This window comes from Pseudophryne corroboree, chromosome 2, assembly GCF_028390025.1.
Source record: "Pseudophryne corroboree isolate aPseCor3 chromosome 2, aPseCor3.hap2, whole genome shotgun sequence".
Taxonomy (NCBI): domain Eukaryota; kingdom Metazoa; phylum Chordata; class Amphibia; order Anura; family Myobatrachidae; genus Pseudophryne; species Pseudophryne corroboree.
In genome coordinates this window covers 125,894,184-125,918,414 of record NC_086445.1, presented here as the reverse complement: position 1 = coordinate 125,918,414, position 24,231 = coordinate 125,894,184, and the positions used below count along the sequence as shown (strand labels likewise).

General features: G+C 45.8%; 1 protein-coding gene across 1 annotated transcript in view; it reads right to left on the bottom strand.

The window, feature by feature from the left end:
• The window catches only part of SHISA2 (shisa family member 2), a 32,901-nt gene extending 8,907 nt beyond the window's left edge, over positions 1–23,994 (bottom strand). The window contains exon 1 of the mRNA XM_063951696.1: positions 23,001–23,994. Coding sequence (XP_063807766.1) covers positions 23,001–23,307 — 307 coding nt within the window. The 5' untranslated portion in view covers positions 23,308–23,994. The remainder of the gene's footprint in view (positions 1–23,000) is intronic.
• Positions 23,995–24,231: the final 237 nt, after the last annotated feature.

The following is a 24,231-nucleotide window of genomic DNA, read 5'->3' as shown; positions in this document are numbered from 1 at the left end:
CTGTCCTCTGCTGGGAAAGGATAAGCAACCTGAATCCTTTTGGGAATCTGAAATTTCTTTTCGGGGTTTACCCAAATTCCCTCAAAAAGAGTATTTAGCTCATGAGAAGGAGGGAAAGTTACATAAATTTTCTTTTCTTTATAGAAATAAGCCTTCTCCTGAGGTACAGGAGGGGCTTCCGTAACTTCCAAGACCTCCTTTATAGCAACAATCATATATTGAATGCTTTTTGCCAATTTAAAATCTATACCCCTGGAATCACTATCGTCGACACAGGGATCAGAGTCCGCGTCGGTATCGGTATGTACAATTTTTGCAAAAGGTCTCTTATGTGACCCAGAGCGGTCGCCTGTGGATGAAAAGGCAGAACCATGAAAAATCACATCTTCCACTGATTTTCTCCAGCTTTCTGCATGAGACTCAGACTTATCTAATCTCTTACTGATATGATTCACACTGTCACGTAATTCTTTCACCCATTCAGTCTCGTGGTGTGTCGGCAGCGCCACCACATTACAACTCTGTGTCCCTAAAATGGCTCAATCAGGGGAAGAGCTCCCTCCCTCAGACATGTCACACTCGTGCACAACCACTCCACAGACACTCCGGGACTTATAGGGGACAGACCCACAGTAAAATCTGTCAGAAGGACACAGATAGGTTTTGCCAGTTCACAACCCAGCGCCAGTAACCAAATGTCTGTGAAATACAAAATGCCCACAGACCTGCAGCGCTTTTATAATGATATTATCACACCATATATAGCACCAAATTTCACTGTGCCCCCCCTGTTTGTCACCCTGATACTTGTACTCAGCAGTGGAGGAGGACCAGCGTTGTCTCTGCAGCCTGAGGAGAGAGAAAATGGCGCTGAGCAGTGTGCTGGCTGGTGGGGAGGAAACCCCGCCCCCGTAATGACGCGTTTCTCCTCAGCTTCTTTGATACAGATATTTATACTGGTGGGGGTAGGACTGTGCCTCAGCAACTTATGCCCCTTATTCTAGCCAGATTGGTAGGTTACATGCTGCCCAGGGTGCCCCCCCAGCCCCCCCGCCCTGCAGTGCCTGTGTATATGTGGACAGCATGGCGCGCTGCGCTCCCACCAGCCGCGCGGTACCTTTAGCCGTCACTTTGATTGAAGATTCTTTCTTCTAACGCTCACCTGTCTTCTGACTTCTGGCTGTGCAAGGGGGGTGACGGCGCTCTGTGGGAGTGAGCACATAGCCGCAGCTAGCGTTCAGTTCCCCTCAGGAGCTAATGGTGTCCTGTCAGCCAGAAGTATTCAGGAAGTTGGTTCCTACTTCTGCCCCCTAAGTCCCACGAAGCAGGGAGACTGTTGCCAGCAGTTCTCCCTGAAAATAAAAAACCTAACATAAGTCTTTTCAGAGAAACTCAGTAGAGTTCCCCTGGAGTGCATCCTGCCTGCCTGGGCACATTTTCTAAACTGAGGTCTGGAGGAGGGGCATAGAGGGAGGAGCCAGTTCACACCCTTGAAAAGTCTTAAAGTGCCCATGGCTCCTGCGGAACCATCTATGGGGGTCATTCCGAGTTGTTCGCTCGCAGCTTTGCACACGCTAAGCCGCCGCCTACTGGGAGTGAATCTTAGCTTATCAAAATTGCGAACGAAAGATTAGCAAAATAGCGAATAGACACCTCTTAGCAGTTTCTGAGTAGCTCCACACTTACTCGGCATCTGCGATCAGTTCAGTGCTTGTCGTTCCTGGTTTGACGTCACAAACACACCCAGCGTTCGCCCAGACACTCCTCCGTTTCTCCAGCCACTCCCGCGTTTTTCCCAGAAACGGTAGCGTTTTTTCGCACACACCCATAAAACGGCCTGTTTCCGCCCAGAAACACCCACTTCCTGTCAATCACATTATGATCACCAGAACGAAGAAAAAACCTCGTAATGCCGTGAGTAAAATACCTAACTGCATAGCAAATTTACTTGGCGCAGTCGCACTGCGGACATTGCGCATGCGCATTAGCGACTAATCGCTCAGTTGCGAGAAAAAAATACAGAGCGAACAACTCGGGATGACCCCCTATATCCCATGGTACTGAAGTGGACACCAGCATCCTCTAGGACGTATGAGAAATACTGGTAGCTTTATTTTTACACTGCAAATTAGGATTTCAGTTTGAACACACACCCACCCAAATCTCAATCTCTCTGCACATGTTATATCTGCCCCACCTGCAGTGCACATGGTTTTGCTCAGTTGCTGACTTTTTTGGTTTGCTAACCAACCTGAATAAGGACCATACTGTACTGGTAGGAGCCTGTTTGCAGTACACTACATCACACAGTAGGAAGTCTGCCAGCTTTTAACATGATTAGTATTATAGCTTTTGGGCCACAGTACTGTATATTTATAGGTTTTGGGATTTTGTTTTGTTTTCTTTACATCAAAGATGATTTATACAAATAAAGTTGAGTCAAAGACTTATAATGAAAGCCCCCAACCAGTTTATTCAATACAACAGAATGTAAAATTAATAGCCAAGGAATAGAACTACTATAGAACTTCAAAGGATTAGCAGCGCTTACTAAATAAAGCCCTGTTATTGCTTTGGCCAAGCAGTTGCAGCGCTTCTTACATCCCGCTAATTGAGTAAGCTCCAATTGCAAATCCCAAAATGAAACCAGGATGCATAAACAGAGGCTGCAATTATAAGAGGGGATTCTGTGCATTAGACAGGTGGTATCATTTCACTTATTGAAGCAATTTCTTCATTAGTACTCTACAGTTGCCTCTGACACAGGAAAGGCACAGAATCAAATAACAGGAAGGAATCTTAATGATAACGAGAATGTTTCCACTCCGGTATGAATGTGCGAATGGCCGGTGTGACGCTGCACTGCAGAATGTGGCCCCATTCTGCTGGAAAGGCGAGACGTTCTGGCTGTTTTCTCTGCTTAGCACCAATTGCCAGCGTTGGGATTTATACTAGGAAATTAGCCATCCATCTGCTTTTCTTTTCAGAGGAAATACGGCACTCGATATTGATACTCAATAGCACAACATATATTTTAATCCCTATAAGGTTCAATAGTGTAGCAGGATTATATCCGACTTGCTTCTATAAATAGTTTTTTTTAATGGGAGTAGGAATACTTATCAGTTGTGTATTGCAATAGCATTCTGGTGTTTTCCATCATCAGCTTATTGGCACACGTGGCTGAGATTACTAGAACAAGGAATGAAAGCACGTCTTGCAGGTGATCTCTGAGAACCACGCCATTCCGCCCCTTCCCCCTGCGTTGTAACAGGGCAGTGCGGCAGTGTGCACTGTGCCGGCCCTATACAGATGCAATACGGAAGGGTGATCAACCCTACAGGCCTTGGCTCAGTGGTGACAACCCTAGCAAACCATTCTGAATCCCAAGAGCGACAAGGCTACCGTCACTAATCACACTCTACTTCAGTCATTTAAAGGAGCAGAAATGGAGTAAAGGTCTGTGGACTCGGTGGTGTAAATGAATGACGTGGTCAACTGCCCCGTGGAGTTCCTCAACACCTGCTTTAAGCTTCTCCTGAAAGTGGGGGTTCCAGTGATGTTGCTGCAGAACTTCAACCTGCCCAAACACTGCAATGGCACCAGTTAAAGCCCTCCACAGGAACGTCATGAAGGCCACAGTCTTCACCGACTGTCCTCACAGGGAGTCGGTGTTCTTACCCCACCTACCACTCATATCAGTACCCCTTTGAGTTCACGAGGCTGCAGTTCCCCCTTAAAAGTATGCTTTACAATGACCATCAACAAGGCCCAGGGGCAGTTGTTGAAGGTAGCAGGGGTTGACTTGAGGGAGGACTGCTTCTCATATGGGCAGTTCTACGTGGCTTGCTCCAGAGTGAGCTCATCCAGTAGCCTGGGTATCCTGGTGATCTTAGCACCTGAGGGCAGAACCACCAATATGGTTTACAAAGAGATCCTTAAGTAGAGAAAATAGGTTTACATACTTCTTATAACCCACCTACAATTCATTCAACTTTAAAAATGTTTAAATATCTACATTTATTTAATCTTGATACTACCACGCTCCTGTAACCTGAGGCATAAAATGAACTAAGCATATAAATTAAGATGGGATGAAGTAAAAGGAAGCAACAAATATTGAAAGTCTACCTGGGTGAAAAAAGGCACATCAGCTGGTATCACTATACTTCGGGATCCTGAAATTGTGTGTGTGCAGCCAAAACCCTACACATGTGAACAGAAACATTAGTAAGAGTGAGGGGTGGAGCTTCCAGCCTGCTGTGGAGGGATCAGAAGATCCCTATCTGGCCAGGATCTCCCCATAGATAAACAGTCTAACACCATCAGATGGCATTCTTTGGGGGGTATGCAATTTGCTCCGGCAATCTCAGAGCTGTTGATTTCGCCCCACTGCATATTGAATTGAGGCTGTTTTCACCCGTTTTTTAGGGAAATTATCACCAATGCCTTTTCACCTTTTTTTTTGTTTTGTGTGAAAAGGCATTGGTGAAAAATGACTCAAGATCGGGGAAAACGGTCGTGTTTTCACCAGCGCAGGTGAGAAAACGGCCCTGATATTGAATAGGGTGAATCCCCATTCGAACTAAAAATATAGAAAAGTCATATTTTTTCGCCTAGTCAGAAAAAAATTACCTAATTGCATACCCCCCTTTATTGGAAATAAGCTCCCAAATGCAAAGCTTTTACACACAACCTTGACTTTCACAATGCTTTGCAACTGATCTTCCATAATCTCTTCTGTTAAATCACACCAAGCCGGGCTACTCCAGCAAATGAACATGTAAAGAAGAATAGAAGTAAAACAGTAAAGCATTTGATCTGCTGCACTCAATAAACTATAAATTTAAGTTTAAGTTCTCGTTTTACTGAAACACACAGGATTTTCCTTTCTCTTTAAATGGTTTATCCGTGGAATCTTCACTGCTTGCTCTGAGCTTTTTTCACTACCATTCTAGAAGTAAAATCTAAGCCGCATCAGTATGAAATTACAGAAGATGCGAAAACTTTATATATATAAGGGTTTGGCATGAGCCTAACGGCAGCCCTAAGATGCTACATCGGTGACTCCATGTCTTGCTATGGTTAATATGATGCAAATGGACTATTTCCACTAACTACCAAAAAATTACTATACATTATTTTTAAGGCGCCACAAAGTTTCTGCAGCACTGTATAGGTTATATATCAAGAAACAGTAACAGTAACCCACAACATATCAATGTGGCAGTAAAGCCGGGTACACATGGGACCCGGTGGGGTGCCGGCATGGGCAAGTGCATACACACTTGCCAATGCCGGCGTGAAGGGAGCGACGGGGGAGCTGCAGCATGGCCATCGTTAATGAGGTCCTCCCTCGGCTGGACTGTTCAGACGAGGGAGAGGGTCCTTAACGATGTTGAGTGTACACACTAGATGAGATAGTAAAAGATGGCGCTTCTGATCGATATCTTTTACTTTCTCGTCTAGTGTGTATGGGGCTTAAGGTGACACATCTGTAATACACGTAGTCTAATAAACCAACCAGCTAGGTAGGATGTGGACTGGAGGCGAGGGGTGGGAACTCATTCGATGCGGACAGGCAGGAGGAGGTGAGCCAGCTACAACTGTTATTCTTCCTCCTACTGTGACATGCAAGATACCTGTTTGGGGCCCACCTCCTTCAACAATCCATAGCACTATATTTTTATTCCTGGTTGTGAGTGGCATCACAAAAGCGCCATGTGTAGTACGATCGTGGCACGTGCACAGACTACCAACAATTGCTCAGTTCCATGAACACCTGCACGGTGTACAAATCTGAATCAGGACCTAGGACTTTTGGAAGTAGATCTGAAACCAGTGTCACATTTAAAGTAAACATACTGCCCACATTCAGTGGAAGAAACCATTTTGTGTCTCCAAACATTTCTCGTCTTATCAAACAACATCACGTAACAAAATTATCACTAGTCGTTCTAAGTGGATAGGCTGCATTCTCAGGAATACTGGTCCAGGACCTTGCATTTCTTAGACTGGACAGGAACTAGGTGTAAGATTAGTGTGTAAAGGAGGCTGCAATTCCACCATTCACAGCAGTTAAAAACTGTATACTCTGAGCCTGGGCGCATATCACCCCTGCCCTAATCCTGACCCTAACACATCCCTAACCCCTAACCATAACCCCAAACCCATTCCGCTAAACCCTAAATAACTCTAATACCATATCCCAAACCCCTAAACTATCACTAATACCCTAACCCTAAGATTTTCCCTCTTAGTACTATAAGGGTGGATGGCCCTCTCCCCAGAGGTGGAACTACCGCCAGTGCAACCAGTGCGTTGCACTGGGGCCCGCCACTGTCCAGGGGCCCAAAGCATGTAATGAGTCAAACTGACTCATTACATGCCGCTGTGTGCTGCGGGCAACCGCTGCCCGCAGCACACAGCCGCCCGGACAGAGAGGAGAGGAGCAGCGGTACGGGGGAAGGAGGAGGAGGGAGGTGGAGGAGGGGGCCGCAGCAGCACTTTACTACTGGTTGAGGTGCTGCTGCTGCTGTCCCTCTGCTTCACTATAGGCTGTCTTCCGAGAACAGCCTATAGTGAAGCAGAGGGGCAGCAGCAGCAGCGCCTCCACCAATAACACAGCGCTGCTGCGGCTCCCTCCTCCACCTCCCTCCTCCTCCTTCTCTCCTGCCCGGGAATCGTGACCAGAAGCTGCACCGAGGAGCCTGAGCCAGCGGAGAGGGTAAGTATAATTTTTCTTTCTTTCTGTCTTTCTTTCCATGTACAAAAAGGGGGACTGCCTGCCGCAATGTGTAAAAATGGGGGACTGCCTGCCGCAATGTGTAAAAAGGGGGAATCTGCTTGCCGCAATGTGTAAAAAGGGGGAATCTGCCTGCCGCAATGTGTAAAAAGGGGGAATCTGCCTGACGTGATGTGTAAAAAGGGGGAATCTGTCTGCCGTGATGTGTAACAAGGGCACACTGTCTGCCGTAATGTGTAAAAAGGGCACGCTGTCTGCCGTTATGTGTAAAAAGTGTACGCTGTCTGCCGCTATGTGTAACAAGGGCACGCTGTCTGCCGTTATGTGTAAAAATGGGACGCTGTCTGCCGTTATGTGTAAAAAGTGTACGCTGTCTGCCGCTATGTGTAACAAGGGCACGCTGTCTGCCGTTATGTGTAAAAATGGGACGCTGTCTGCCGTTATGTGTAAAAAGTGCATGCTGTCTGCCGCTATGTGTAAAAAGGGCACGCTGTCTGCCGTAATGTGTAAAAAGGGGACACTGTCTGTTGTAATGTGTAAAAAGAGGAATCTGTCCGCCGTAAGGTGTAAAAGGGTCTCTACCTGGTGTAGTGGTGCTACTGTGCGGCGTAATTGGAATAATGGAGACTACTGTGCACCGTTTTATGAATTGGTATTATTTTGTGGCCACACCCCTTCCCCACGAAGCCACGCCACTATGTATTTTTGCACGCGCCTACGGTGCGCACTGCCCCTGTTTTGCATGCAGGGGTGGGGCTCCAATGCCGTTTCTTGCACACAGTGCTAAAATGTCTAGTTACGGCGCTGTTGCTAGGTATCCATTTCTCTGGCCCTGAGCAGGTCCCCCTCACCAGATGCTCTCCAGGGGTGAGGGGGTGGACTTGGATGGGATGGGGGGCCCAAAGCATTTTGTAGCACCTGGGCCCACCGCTCGCTAGTTCAGTCACTGCCTCTCCCCATTGCTCCTTACCTATAAACACACAATTGTGATGTGACAGAGTGCTAGGTATTAGAGGTCACTGCGAGGTGGCATCTGCAGTGGGGACTGTGGACACAAAGAGCTGTTGGTGTGGTGGGTTAGGGTACCTACTGTACACAGTAATGTGTGTGTCTGTGTCCTGCTTAGTGCCTATGACATATAACGCTAGTGATGAGTTATCACCACAGACTGTGGTGGGTTTATCTCTCCCGGGCTGTGTGGCACAGGGCTTTCATATGCATTTTCACACTACAAGCACTAGATGCCTGCCTATATATAACAGTGACATTACTGAGGGGCCACGATAATGTCACACTGAAAGCACTAGATGCCTGCCTATATATAACAGTGACATTACTGAGGGGCCACGGTAATGTCACACTGAAAGCACTGGGTGCCTGCCTAATATAACAGTGACATTACTGAGGGGCCACGGTAATGTCACACTGAAAGCACTGGGTGCCTACCTAATATAACAGTGACATTACTGAGGGGCCACGGTAATGTCACACTGAAAGCACTGGGTGCCTGCCTAATATAACAGTGACATTACTGAGGGGCCACGGTAATGTCACACTGAAAGCACTGGGTGTCTGCCTAATATAACAGTGACATTACTGGGGTGCCAGGGTAATTTCACAAACTAGACACTGACTACCCAACAACCCTGCAATTGATAGATGTCGGTATAAGCACACAGGGAGACAGCCCCCCCACACATAGGATTAATTTGTTATGGTAGGTGGGAAGTGGACAGAATTGCCTTACGTTACACGTATATTACATGCACAGTGCAGACAACGGGACGTGGGAAACGTTTTGGACAGGCAGGTGCCTAGTTTGCTTTGAGGGAAATCCGGGCCTGGTGACATGTACTGCCCTATGTCTCTCATACTCCTTTCACACTGCATTCCCAGGTCCAGCCCAGATCACTGAACACAGGTTCCAAGGCGTGTCACAGCGGCTTGAAATCCGTTCACATACTGGCTGGACCCGGGATACTGCCGGGCTTCTCTCTGCCGGCGCCTTGAATGCGTCTCTCTCTACCCAGGTTCATCCAGCAATAACCCGGGTTTTTGCGGCGGTGTCAAAGCAATATTAGATATTAAGCTCATTTAGGTAGTACTGTCTTTACCTTCCATTTCACGTTGTCGTATGGAATCTACTTGTGTCTTGTCATGATCCCTTCAGTGTACAACACTGCGGACTGTGTCAGCGCTTTTATAAATACATATAAAACAAATTTTAAAATATAAATTTGACGAAATATAAAGATACCCCAAAGTCCATTTACTCTTTATATAAGAAATAGGTGAGGCTCCAATTAGCAGTAAATTAGGGACACTTAATTAAGGAATTCAAAGTTGTCTTAGGCCAGGCTTTCGTTTGCAAATGTGAATTCCTATGAGGGACCACAACCCAACACACAGGTTGCTTACTAATTCTACTGCACATAGAAGGTCCAAGAGAGTTGTGTTCTTGTGGCCAGGTCCCGCATGGTAATACGCTGCAGTGTGTGCCATTACACTGTGGAGCCACAACTACACAACGCGATTCAAGCCTACGGACCACCCCACTGTACAGGCAGAGGGCAGGATCCAATCCCGGAAGTCTCCCAGACATTCCAGGGGTGTAGGTAAGTAAGGTTTACACTGATGAGCATCAAGAAGCAGAAAGGGTGTGTGCACTATTATAGACACTAATGGGCCCTACACACTGCGCGATCCGCCGCCGAGCTGCCCGACGGCGGATACGGCAGATACGGCCGACGGGCAACCCGGCGGCGGGGGGGGCAGTGACGGGGGAGTGAAGTTTCTTCACTCCCCCCGTCACCCGGCTCCATAGCAGTGCAGGCAAATATGGACGAGATCGTCCAAATTGGCCTGTATGCACAAGCGACGGGGCACCACTGATAAACGAGCGCGGGGCCACGCATCGTTCATCGCTGGTGCCTCCACACTGAAAGATATGAACTGTATCTCGTTCATATCTTTCACTCATATCGCCCAGTGTGCAGGGCCTATTAGGTGCATTTGTACACAAAAATAAATGTGCTACAGACTCATCTATCAGCAATAACAGAAGCACACCGTTTTCTTATACTGATACTAACATTCATTCCACGTGTAAACCACTGCTAATTAAGGCTTTAAAGATAATTGGGGGGCCTGGAAATGAAGAGGATGAACTGTTTGGCGACGTGAGTGAGCACACACATGAAACAGCTGTACTTATTGCTATCATAATCCCTACGGTTCTCAATGCCTACATCCTCTTGATCGCCTTGGAGGTTAAGCGATAGAAAGAACTGTTCAGCCTGCTGTCTGGCAATATGATAATTGGTGCGCCAGGATAACGCCGCCTAAATCCCAGCACTTCATCAAACATTCCTTAAATTCTTGGATTTGTAGTGTTGATTTGTCTAATAAGCTTCTGCAATGTATAAGACTATACAAGGCTCATGGTTACAAGTCAAGAGCCACTGAATTTACTTGTGGAATATTTCAGAGATGTATCACCTCAGGCATCTGGGTGCACTAACGTCAGGCATCTGGGTGCACTAACGTCAGGCATCTGGGTGCACTAACGTCAGGCATCTGGGTGCACTAACGTCCTTGACATTTTGACATTCATCTAAGAAAGAGATAAAACCAGGGATGGCATTCTACAGCAGATGCTTCTGGGCCGTTTCAGAACTATGGGGCTAATTCAGACCGGATTGCTGTTGTCCGTTTTCGCTCAGCGGGCGATCAGGTCTGAACTGTGCATGTGCATGCCAGAGAGCCGGCGTTTTGGGGGCGCGGTCCGGGCAACGCAGGCGTGCGGAGGGCAGGCCGCAGTGGCTGTGTAACGTCACACGCAGCCACTGCGACTCAGGAGGCGATGAGTAGCTCCCTGCCGGCGTGCAGGAGCTGCGCTGGTGTGGGAGCTACTCCTTAGGTACAAAAGCATTGCCGCCATGCAATGGGTGGGGGGGGGGGGGGGGCAGAGCCAGACATGTGGGGTGGACTAGCCCTGTGCTGGGCGTCCCCCCGCATGTCTGTGAAACTGATTGTAGATGTAAATTTAGCACATCTAGGATCAGGTCTGAATTAGGCCCTTATTACATATCAAGCCTTACTGTTAATAAATCATCCACGTGACATGTTACTGTACCTTCCAACACTGCAAATGGCCTTTAATAGCCATAAACCACCATAAAGTCACTAGTACAATAAATTTATGACCCAAACTTTTTTTAGGGAGCCAGACGATATTTATTTTATACACATCCAAAAAGAATTATAAAAAAAAAAATGTTTGGTTTTAAAGAGAAGGACATTTAGATGCTATGAAAAAGCTACAATTTGGCATTACAGTGGTTAGCATTGCTGCATCACATGACTACCATGAGATTTATCCTGATCAGTGCCCTATCTGTGTAGAGTTTAGATGCACCCTATATGTCTCAGTGTGTTTCCTCCAGGTGTCCAGCGTCCTTCCACACTCCAAAAATAATTGTGTTTGTGTGGTAAAGAATGTAGCCAGGGGCTGATGACAGTGATTAAACATTTCCTCTACGGCGCATGTTGGCGCTATAACAATAAAGAACAATATTTACTTTATTTTGGTTCCAAGTGCAACTTTCCCAAGAATCAAAGCCAAACAATTGTATCATTTAATATGTATCAGAAATGATAACAAAATGTATGTATTCTAACAATGTATGTTAACATATGCTTAAGGTCTTCCAAACAAAACAGAAGAACTAAAAGTAATGATGTTGGCAGAGAATTATGAGGCAGTGGGTATTTCATGAGACTTGGCTGGATGAGAGCCGTGACTGGGCTGTGTATTTGGAATCATACTAGCCTGCTTAGGAAGCATGGGGAAGCTGGAGAGCTGTCTGGATATGCAACACCTGAGTAATGGGCCCTACACACTGCGCGATAGTAATGAAAGATATGAACGATCTCGTTCATTAATGAATGAGATACCGTTCATATCTTTCAATGTGGAGGCACCAGCGATGAATGATGTGCAGCCCTGTGCTCGTTCATCGCTGGTGCCCCGTGGCTTGTGCATGCAGGCCAATATGGACGATCTCGTCCATATTGGCCTGCACTGCTATGGGGCTGGGTGACGGGGGGAGTGAAGAAACTTCACTCCCCCCATCGCTGCCCCCCCGCCGCCGGGTCGCCCATTGGCCGTGTCCGCCGTCGGGCAGCTCGGCGGCGGATCCCGCTGTGTGTAGGGCCCTTGAGACTTGTCCATCTGCACACGTGCAATGAGATGATTGCGGATAAGTTTATATCGCACCTATCTCCTGAAAAATCCGCTTATTGCAGCCTGTGTGCTCCCGTTCATTGCACCTATCCTATTCCAAAATGTCGACAACAGGATTCATGCAATAATTCTAGCAGGCAAAAGCAGATACGTATACGAGAAAATGGTGAAATCTGCCTGTACCACCAAAAAGCCAAACTAATATAGGAAAACATTATAGAAGTCTTATTAGTGGCCATAGTAAAACTATTTGGTGTAATTAAATTGGGCCAAATGGCTGTTATATGTATTTTTATTTAAATGTAGAAAAATGTTAAAAAGTTATTTTTTTCCTGCAAAATAAGTTCTCATTAAATTTGGGGTTCATAAACATGGGTATAAGTTTATATTTGGGTCATTTTAGGAAGCTTTAAAAAGAAGTGGAAACAGACAGATTACTCCCACCTGCAAGCCTAAAAACACTTTACCCACTCATAAAGCACACCAATATACCTGTCCCATACCTTGCACTCCAATTTCCATCACTTTGAAGTTTTTTTACCCCAAAAATCACATGTCATTATTGGCCAATTAAAAATAATTAAAAACTTCTAAGTGCCAAATTAGTCATTCAGGGGGTGTCCTAGGGGTTCTGAACCAAATCCTGACATTTTTAGCTTAAAATAGGGATTTTGCACTATTTATCCCCTGCTCAAAGATGGTGAAGAGAATTTCACAGATACATTTTCTTCACTAATAGGATACCGAATTATAGCAAATGCGATAATTTAGCACGTAACCATGATATCGCGACCAATTGGATACCCTCCTATGACAGATAAAGCATCAGGTGTGCTAGTGGAACTAAACGTTCCATAAATAACTGCTGATTCTTAATTACTGACATAGTCATAAGTGGGTCTGTGATATAAGGCAAGCAGAAACATACATGTGGTATCAATCTTTAAAAAAAGTAGCAAAAATGTATAGATCAAAAGATTTACAGAGTCAGGTTACAGTCACGGGTAATTTATAAGGGATAGCTCGATAGGATTCTAAATGTATTGTAGACAGTAATAGTGGGTCAACATGAAGGTTATGCCAAATATTTATTTAAATTATTTTTACTATCAGTGTTCATAGTGCTAGGAGTGTGCACCTGCATTTCTCTTCCTCCAGCATAGTATTAGAAGCCTCAGCATGATAGCACCTCTTGATATCTTTAGTAATAGGATGTGCAGCATACTTGCCTACCTGACCCTCTCCATGAGGGAGAAAATGCTCTGTTTCTGGACTTTCCTGGTAATGTATGATTGCCATCACCTGTGGTGAAACACCTTTCTTATCAATTAACTAGCTCACCACAGGTGATGGCAATCATACATTACCAGGAAAGTCCAGGAACAGAGCATTTTCTCCCTCATGGAGAGGGTCAGGTAGGCAAGTATGATGTGCAGTCCAGGTCCCCCCCTTTTCCCACTATATTTGTGTATATATTGTACACTGGAAGGCAAGGCTTCCTTCCTCTGGTATTGGCACTCCTCCCATTCACCCTCAGGTGTTTTAATTAGCTGGGTTCCTGCATTTCAGATCACACATTGATAAGGCCCTATTTAGAGGTAAGTCCTGAATAAATTTATAGAATGTGATAGTATTAGGAATGTTAGGGACCCATGTGATGAAGTCACCTGGCTGCGGTACATGGGCCCGCATATTTGCGCAAATGTGTGCTAAGTACTTCTCTTATACTCCATGTTAATTGTGAGATTTATTTAAATTATTTTTACTATCAGTGTTCTTAGTGCTAGGAGAGTGCATCTGCATCTCTCTTCCTCCAGCATGGTTATGCCAAATATGTATGATTTATTCTTAGAGTTTCAAATGATATGTCAATGGGCATGGTATGTTAGGTCGACAGTTCTCATGTTGACCTGCATTAGCTCAACATGCATGTCGAAGATAAAACGTGTTGACATTCATCATGTCTACATGGATGACATGTTGACAGCAGAATGTCGACCTAACATCCCTGTCGGCCCAGCGGTTACTTGCCTGCTCTCAGCGGTTAAGCGGCACGTCAGTTTTAGTGGAGTGATCTGATGGTTATAGGCTTAATTTGCCGGCTGTCGGGATCCCGACGGTCAGGATACTGACGCCAGAATCCCGGCGCTACAGGACTATTCCCACTCATGGGTGTCCACAACACCCACAGAGTGGGAATAGATCCTGTGGTGAGCGCAGTGAGCTATCGAGCCCGCAGCATGGTGAGCGCAGCGAGCCTACTGCCGGCATACTGGCGGCTAAGATTTCACTGTCAGTATATTGACAGCTGGCATCCCGGCCGCTGGTAAATCATACTGAATCCATCTGATGCACCAGCATTCCAGTAAATTTATCCCTAACCTTTCCTCTAGTGCCTAACTATCTTCCCTCCCCACAGCCTAACCCTAACTCCCCCACCACTGCAACCTAATCCTAACCTTCCCAACAGCCTAACCCTAACTCCACCACCACTGCAACTTAATCCTAACCTTCCCCACAGCCTTACCCTAACTCCCCACCACTGTAACCTGACCCAAACCTCTTCCTGCAGCCTAACCCCCCTCCCCTAGCCTAACCCTAACTCCCCCACCACTGCAGTCTAATTCTAACCTCCCCTCCCCCACAACCTAACCCTAACCACCACAGCCTAACCCTAACCTCCCCCACCACTGCAGCCTAACCCTAACCACCACCTGCAGACTAACCCTAACTCCCCCCCCCCCTGCAGCCTAACCCTAAATCCTCCACCACTGCAGCCTAACCCTAACCTACCCCTGTAGCCTAATCCTAACTCCCTCAACACTACAACCTAACCCTAACTCCCCCACCACTACAACCTAACCATAACCATCCACAGCAGCCTCATCTTAACCAGTAAGTCATGTGACTGGATTCCATCTCGGTGGTGCAACTGACATACTATATTGGGATTTAACTAAGGTTCTAACTGATCCTTATAATACTATAGTACATTAGAATTTTATACAGTGGTAAGGTCTGGGGTATCCCTGACCTTACAACTCTATCCCTGACTGGGGTGTGCATGGGCAGAGAATGAGTTTAAGTATAGAAGAGACAGGGTAGCTATCAGGGCTGTTTCTAGCCAATTTGGCTCCCAGTGCGAGATTTAAAAATGCGCCCCCCCATGACATTAAAAAAATGTGCCCCCCCCCACACACACCTAGATAAAAAAAAACGTACGCGCCACCCGGCAAGGGGGCGTAGCCTCATCTCAATGGGTGTGGCCTCGCCTGAAAAGACTACCTCACAATCCAGTTTTTGACCCTGCTCCAACAGATCACGACCACCACAGGAAAAAAAAATTCTACCATATTAAGCCCCACACAGTAATGCCCCCTGCACCATATTATGCCACACACCGCAATGCCCTTGATACATTAAATCCCCACACTATGGCAGGCAAGAGTCCCCATTTCACACATTACGGCAGGTGTCCCCATTTTACACATTGAGAGAGAGAATACTTACAGAGGCGATTACCGCTCTTCGGCCCACCTCACCAGTCGCTCCTCGCGCCGGCCTTTCCCTCTTCCTAACTTGGATCCCCCTCTGTACTCCGCTCGGGGGGGGGGGGGGGGGTGGAGTTTCGCGGAGTGACGGGGTTGCATCGTGACGTAACGACGCAACCGCGTCATTCCGTGAAACTCCGCCCCCTGAGCGGGTTACTCGGGGAGAAATAGGAGGAGGAAGCAGGGAATCACAGTTAGTGCCGCGGCAGGCGCCCAGTGCGGTTGCACTGCTCGCCTGCCCCAAGAAACGGCCCTGGTAGCTATAAATGTAACACACCGAGACGGCTAAAGTTATTAGGAGCGCAGCACAGGTAATTGTATTGGGTCGCGCTCTATTCAATGCTTGTACTGTATTTATGACCTTGTATATGGTCAAGAAAGTAAGGTGCCCATATTTCCTTATGACAATAATCTATTCAGAATTATTAACTCAGCAGCAGAATGGTAACTTGCTACAGAAAGTAGACTAAATAGTACACCAGGGTGTAAAATTGCAGATTACATTTTACGGAGGTTATGGACCTAGGCCATGGGAACAGCTACAATACTGACACATTACACTGAATTGGAGAACATGGATATGGAATAGATCCCAGAACACTAGCCAACAGAATTCCAGTAGAAATTACAAATATGATAGGATGTTTATAAAGGGGAATAATTGCATATGACGCAAATGGGATATGAAGTAACATTTATGGGCCGGATTCAATTAGCAGCAGTAATTTAACACACGGGGAAAAAGGTGGTAGCCGTGTTAACCCATAGATTCTGAGAAAAGCTATGGGCCAATGCATTTGTGGCAACCTCGATAAGGGCACATACTGCTGATTTGTGTTAGAACCTCTCACAGGTGCAACCTGCAAGCTTATTGCTGGCTGGAATTGAATAGCTCCAGCAGACCAATTAGCCCGCAGTTAATTACCCTATGTCTCTCATCCTAACCCTCTGTTCCACGCTCATGGGGGGTCATTCTGAGTTGATCGTTGCTGTGCTAAATTTAGCACAGCTACGATCATTCACACTGACATGCGGGGGGACGCCCAGCACAGGGCTAGTCCGCCCCACATGTCAGTGCCGCCCCCCCCCCCGCAGAAGTGCAAAGGCTTCGCACAGCGGCGATGCCTTTGCACTTCAAGAGTAGCTCCCGACCAGCGCAGCTTTAGCGTGCTGGCCGGGAGCTACTCGTTGATCCCCGGCCCGCAGCGGCTGCGTGTGACGTCACGCAGCCGCCACGGCCTGCCCCACAACGGTCCGGCCAACACAGGCTTAACGCCGCCGTCCAGCCCCCTCCCGCCCAGCAACCACCTCTGCCTCAGAGGCGATCGATAGGCAACGATGGCTTGCATGCGCAGTTCCGACCCGATCGCTGCGAGAAACTGCAGCAAGCGATCGGGTCCGAATGACCCCCATTGTCTTGTATTGTACGTTTTTTTTTCTTGTTTTGCTCATTTGTTTATGTACTTTGTAAGGCGCTGAGGCACTCTTGTGGCTCCATATAAATAAAGGATGATGATAATGATGATGATAATAATAATAATAATAATACTAAAAAAATGTCACTTCACTGTAAAAAGAATATGGGAACTGTAGGAAGGTTGCAGCGCACAGTATCAGGAATGGCAGGGGTAAATTGGATACGGAAGCACCTGGAATGTATAATATTGTGAAAATATAATAAAGTCCTTTGACAGGGTAGTGTGCCGTGAGAGCTACAACAGGTCAAGGGAGAAAATAAGATTTAGATTAGTCATTTATTCAATAAGGTTTTGTTTTAATTTTATGGAGTTTATTTACTTATTTTGTACTTTTTCGGTATAAGAATAATGTATGGGGGATACCTCTTCATTATACTAGAACCACTGGGGGGGTCTAAGTTTATATTTCAGGGGTATCAAACTTGTTAATTACTCCAACTCCTGAAATCTGTGGAAAGGGAGAGCAGAGCTTTCCTGTGCATTTCAGAGCAGGGCTGATAGAATCTGGACCAGTGGCTACGTTCGTCCCAATTGCCGGAGGCAAGATAAATATTGGTGCCCCCCTCTTTATAGATAAATGTGTGTGTGTGTGTGAAAAATATACATATATTTCATTGTCATTTATTTTAAATCAAACATTTCTTAGCAGTCATGCCTAGGATTAGAACCCATGACCTGTTACACTGAAGGCAGACACCTTATGTATAGAGCTATTTGCTCCTGCGTAGCAAGTCTGCAGATTCCAACTATATGAAGCTACTAGCTACGGGTATGGGTCGTTGTGTCGACCCACTGAAGGTCGACATTGCCATTAGGTCAACATGCATTAGGTCAACATGAGGTTATTGACTGTTTTTGGTGTCGTTTTCTCCGTAAAGAGACGGGTAACCCATATTAGTGCACCGTGTGCCCTCGCATGGCTCGCTTCACTCGTCATGCTTCGGGCAAGGTGTCTCGCTTCGCTCGGCACAGATTACCGTTCCAATCATAGTCGGTAATGTATGATTGCCATCACCTGTGGTGAGCTAGTTAATTGATAAGAACGGTGTTTCACCACAGGTAATGGCAATCATACATTACCTGGAAAGTCCAGGAACAGAGCATTTTCTCCCTCACGGAGAGAGTCAGGTAGGCAAGTAACTGCTAGGACTGCAGTCCCAAGCCCAAACAGAGAAGGGGGGCCCCCTCCGCAGCTGCGGCTATAAATGTATAGAAATGTCTTAAAAAAAATGGCCACCACCATGGCAGAGACAAACAACTGACAATATGGAGCAGATAATACATACAAGGAAGCGTCACGTTTAACATAACTTAGAAACAACAATGCAAAATGATGTCTGCAGGATTGCTGCTGCACATGCACAGAGCCATCAGTCCTACTAGGAGACGCCTGTATTGATAGTTTTTGATTTCATTCTAATTTTGCTCACTTTATAGTGTACTGTTATACAGGTTGAGTCTCCCTTATCCAAAATGCTTGGGACCAGAGGTATTTTGGATATCGGATTTTTCCGTATTTTGGAATAATTGCATACCATAATGAGATATCATGGCGATGAGACCCAAGTCTAAGCACAGAATGCATTTGTGTGTCATATTCACCTTATACACACAGCCTGAAGGTCATTATAGCCAATATTTTTAATAACTTTGTGTATTAAACAAAGTGCGTGTACATTCACACAATTCATTTATGTTTCATATACACCTTATACACACAGCCTGAAGGTCATTTAATACAATATTTTTTAATAACTTTGTGTTTTAAACAAAGTTTGTGTACATTGAGCCACAGAAAACAAAGATTTCACTATCTCACTTTTGCTCAAAAAAGTCCGTATTTCGGAATATTCCGTATTTCGGAATATTTGGATATGGGATACTCAACCTGTATATAAATATTTAAAAAATCCAATTACACAGTGGGGCAGATTCAATTGTTTTGGGCATCTAAAAATCCTGTCTAAATATCACATTGTGCATGTTGTGCCCAAACAGACAGGGTTTAGCCGTCTAAAACAGCTAAACCTGTCTAAACCCCCTGCTTTGTGCGCCCAAACGGCCCAAATTCAACACATTGTTGCTTGCACCTCTTAAGGCTGCTTGATAAATGTGTCCACCGTGACTGCTGGGTGCCCAAACGGCAGAATAATTGAATTGCTGCCGTTGGGCGCGCTCTAGTGGCAGCCGCGACAATAACAATTGAATAGGCCCCATAGTGTGTTCATTAATTACATAATAACATAGGGCCACACCCCCACTCACACTACATCCTGCTGGCCATAGAAGAGGCCCGTCCCTGGCTCCTACTGATTAGACCTGCGCAACAAGCGCGGTCCGAAGCACAGAGACTTAAAAAACAAGCCTTCCCTGCGCATTGGCCCTCTGTGAATCATTCCTGCAGATCAGCGGTGCTCCACCTATATGTGATGTCACAAAGGGCTAGAGTGCCGCCGTCAGTACTGACGGCATTCCTGACTGCATGTATCAATTTAGTTTGAAAGCATAAAAGCCTCAGCTCTACTTACTGCACTTCTCCCCGTTCTATTCACAGCCACAGAATTCTGCAAATATATCTTTTTTATATTATTGTTGCAGTGAGGATCGTACGCTTAAATTCTGCTTTCAGCCAAAAGCGGCAGAAAAAAATAACTGATGTTTTCAGGTTCTCTCATCACTGACTGTGGGATGTAAATGCACATAAAGAAATAAATAAACAAACAAACAAACAAACGTAATAGATATCCTTTAGGAATTGGTGGTTATACCGGACTATAATCTTCTGAATTAAAAACTGGGCTCATTAAATATAGTTAAACCTGAAACTTAGCAGTGGAACCATCAGAAGCTCTCTATTGTTTAGAATACAAAGGGTAAAAGGTTTGCTTTGTTTTACAGATAAATCACAATAGTTTATTAATAATCCACAGTTCCTGGGTGCTCTTCTGTATTTCTAGAAAAAAAGGTTCCAAATACAAAAAACAAGTATGGTAGCACTAACAGAATAAGCACAATTCTGATTAGAACAAAGGATTAGAGGTCATCTGAAGGAGACAACACCCACATTCCACCAAATACCTTCTGAGTACTTGCGTCCTGGACTTTGACAAACATCAGTGTAAACCTACAACTGTTTAACAATCAGATCTATCATCAGACATCTACATGGAAAGAGAGTGGCCGTCTTTTAGACACAATATCAAGTTGCCCCCTAGTAGGAAAGAACCCAGTGGAACTTGCTGTTATCTATTACATCTGTTTAAAGAAAAAGAAAAGTTGTAAGTATGTTGTTGAGAAAGAGAATAATCAGCGGGTGTCACTGCAGTGATTGATTGGTCAGAGCAGATGAGTTGCCAAGTTACCAAATCTCCCTATTCTATAGCAAACAACACGTGTACAGACTGAAGCCCTGCTCCTGGGGTCTCTGCTGGCTAATGTAATATCACACAAGTCACACCAGATCACTGTTTAGGAACGATGAGGTCCTCTATCATGTTTTTGCAATAGATTAGTAATTCATATATTTATATGACATGACCATTTTGCGGATATATCTCATATTCTAAATTAGGTTTAATCAATCTTTTACAAAACACGCTTAGATAGATTATCAAACATATCTGGTAAGTAAGCCATTGCCTTATTGAACGGAGTGGTTTTCATTTAACAAGGACAGTCATGCATTCATTAAATAGATTTTACATGTTTTATATTATATTATATAATATATAGGTCACAACCTGTTATTACAAATAAATGTCAGATTCATCGCTCCAGGTTATTTATTTGATCCCTATGTGTACAGATCTACTTTGTATAGAAATATAGCAGTGATTATTTTTTTTCTTAAACGTCACCCTCACAAAATAACTATCAGCACCAGGATAAGTCCAGAGATCCACTTAGATTAGGCATATCCACCTTTATGTGATGCCTCCCAAAGACCATAGATCATAGTGCGGGCCTGGCCAACCTGTGGCTCTCCAGCTGTTGTGGCACTACAAGTCCCAGCATGCCCTGACACAGTTTTAGCATTCCCTAATAACAAAACTGTGGCAGGGCATGCTGGGATTTGTAGTTTCACAACAGCTGGAGAGCCACAGGTTGGCCAGGCCTGTCATAGTAGGTCCCCCCCTCCACCAATTTGTGAGATAAGGAATTTTGGCTTCTTCCAGCACTTAGTTTCTGGGTACTGGATAGGGTAGAACCTGATGTTTACAAATGGTGCACCTGAATGATCGATCAATCAATCAATCAATCAATGTTGCCTTTTAATCAGCCTTTAGTTACACAGCATCCCAATATAATGGACAGGGCTATATGAACACTGTGCAGCAACATTATTTATTTATTAACAGTTTCTTATATAGCGTGGCATATTACGTTGCGCTTTACAATTAGAACAACAGTTATAAAACAAAACCGGGCAAAGACAGACAGACATGGAGGTAGGAAGGCCCTGCTCGCAAGCTTACAATCTATAGGGAAATAGGCATGGATACACAAGGATAGATGCTACCTATTGCATAATGATTCACCATTGCTAGGTTCTTAATGGGTTGTATGATATGATCACCCAGCATTGTTGGAAGACAAAATATGTGAGGTTATGCCAATGGTGGAAACTCTAATGTAGGGATGCCCACAAAGCATGGGGGTGGGGGGATGAGGAGTTATTAACAATTCCAAAAATATGGACATCCCATTATACAGGTTGAGAAACCATGTTCTAAATGATATCAATGAAACTGTATTTGTCCATCCACAAATGATCAATGTAACCCTTGGGATACGGAATACATGCCCATGTGACGTGTTATCTATGGTTACTAACAGGTTAGTGATTACAGTTGTGTTAGTAATCATTTATTCTCAGAGCTGATTAAATATGAATTATTAATGAGGGGTCTGCCCACACAGTACTCTCATCTACCCTGCTAGGGGGCTGAATTGGCTCCATTAAACACTACAATGAATGGAAATACTGGGAAGCTCAGTTCAGTCCCTATGAATAAATGATAGCTATATACTGCAGAGAGCTGGTGTGCTCTGGGCTGAAGACTTCCAGCCGGGAAAAGTTCCAAAACAACATGCTCCTAACACCTTTCTGCACACCAGAGTAACACCAACCCCAATCCTGTCCAAGGCACAGCCAGTGACACAGGAGGCGCAGCTGCCGTCCAGTAACACATGTATCCCATCAAATCTCAGCCACCAAGTCCCCTTAGGATGGATCTGGGGTGTCAGCAATCACACCCTATATAGCCATGCTCATGTACTGCTCTAATGATACACAGGATATAATATATATATATAATGCTTTATGGATATAATAATCTGGGGGGAACTCAGCCCTCTAGTGGGTAAAGCACGAATACAGTGACCCCATTGCACAGTCTCAGCACAATCCCTGGAGCACAAGCCGCAGAACCTAGATCTTAAATGAATCATGAATAGGACGTAGTAGGTGCCTCTGTAAGAGAGGGAGTTGGGGGGGGGGGGGGGGATTGACTAGATGGGTGTACCATTGATAAGTTCCTCCAGAAGGTAATAATAATAAAAAACAAAAAAATAATAACTTTGTTTCCACAGTAGTTCTGTTAAGTTCCATCAGAAGGTGTTATTATTATTATTATCAACATCATCATCATCATCTTATTAATAATAATAATAATAATAATAAATAATTTTATGTTTCCACAGTAGTTGTTACGTTATATATTTTGCACTTTTTTTTCATAACTTATCCAACTCTTGCAGCCTACACTGACAAGTGAACCAACTGCTTACAAATATGTGAATGCCTGGGTTTGTGCACTGTCACAGACTCACCTGCAATATCTATATAAGATTATCATGATAAAAATAGTAAATAATAATAATAATAATAATAATAATAATAATAATCCCGCTGTTTTGGGTCAGGTGTCACAGCCAATTTATAAAAGCCCCCCAGCCCCGCTCCAGCGCTGGCAACCTACCTGCGGCAGTGTCGGGGTTATCCTTGTCCGACTTGCCGTGCTCTGGCGCCCCCTGCTGTCTGTCGTTGCTGCACAGTCCCTGCTCCAGCCTGGCCTCGGAGCTGGAGCAGCAGTAGCGCAGGACGCAGGTCCCGCAGCAGATGGTGGCGTCCTCCCCATCGTACCTCTCCGGGCACTGGAAGCCGTCCCTCCACACCTCCTGCCCGTCCGTCCAGCCGTGGCAGTACTCCCCGCTCCCCCGGGCAGCTGCCAGCACAGCCAGCAGAAAGGAAGCGGCGACCAGCGGGGAGCCCTCCGGCCACATCATGATGCGCACACACACGCACGGGAGTCGCAGCGAGTCGCACCGACAATACGCTGGGGATCCCTATAGCACTGCACTAGGCAGACATAAGCAGGAGTGAGGTGGCAGCAGTAGTCCGTGCACTTGCTCTGATCCAGCGACAGGAGACTATCCGGGGGCAGGGTGCTGCTGAAGTTCCCCTGAACTATCCAGTTACCGGAGCAGCCTCTCCAAGTTATCCAGCGACCGCACCGCTTCCCCTGAGGGAGATCACAGCCGGGTAGTTGCCGGTACCAAGCTCGCTCTGTGCCTCCTCTGCGCCAACCATCAGATAGCCACCGCCCGGGCGCAGGGTGCTGCTAGCGGGCTCAGTGCGCGCTGATGGGCAGGAGGGTGGGCATAGCGCACGGAGAGCTGTGTAGCTGAGTATCCCGATGCCTCCACGTCCCTGCCAGCATCCTGCGCGCCCAGACCTTTCATAGCCCACTGACCATTCACATGATTGGGTATCCAGGAAAGAAATGTGCCCAGGGGTGGAAGCAGGAGTGAGCTGGGGGGGCACAGGGTGGCAGTTGTCCGCAGGAGAGCAAGTGGTGGTGGGCAGCTACAGTGCAGGCTGAGTGGTTGTGTAGCTGTGAGATCCCCCTGTCATTCCCCTGCTCCTCACTCCTCCTCCTCCTCCCTCCGCTGCTCTGTAAATAATTCCACTCTCCGGCAGCTCCACACTCTGCTTATAATCGCACAGGACGCGCAGAGGAATCGCAGGTGCGCGCACAGAGCCGCTGTAGTGACCTGCATGGCGGTGACACTGTTACTAGTCAGTCAGTAGGCTGGGGTCAACAGTCCTGCTGTAATAACCGCTTTGTACACATGGCTTGCTGACACATGTAGTTCTACTCCACAGGAGCTCCTATACTAGAGGGTGCTAATTCCTTCCCACTGAAGTTT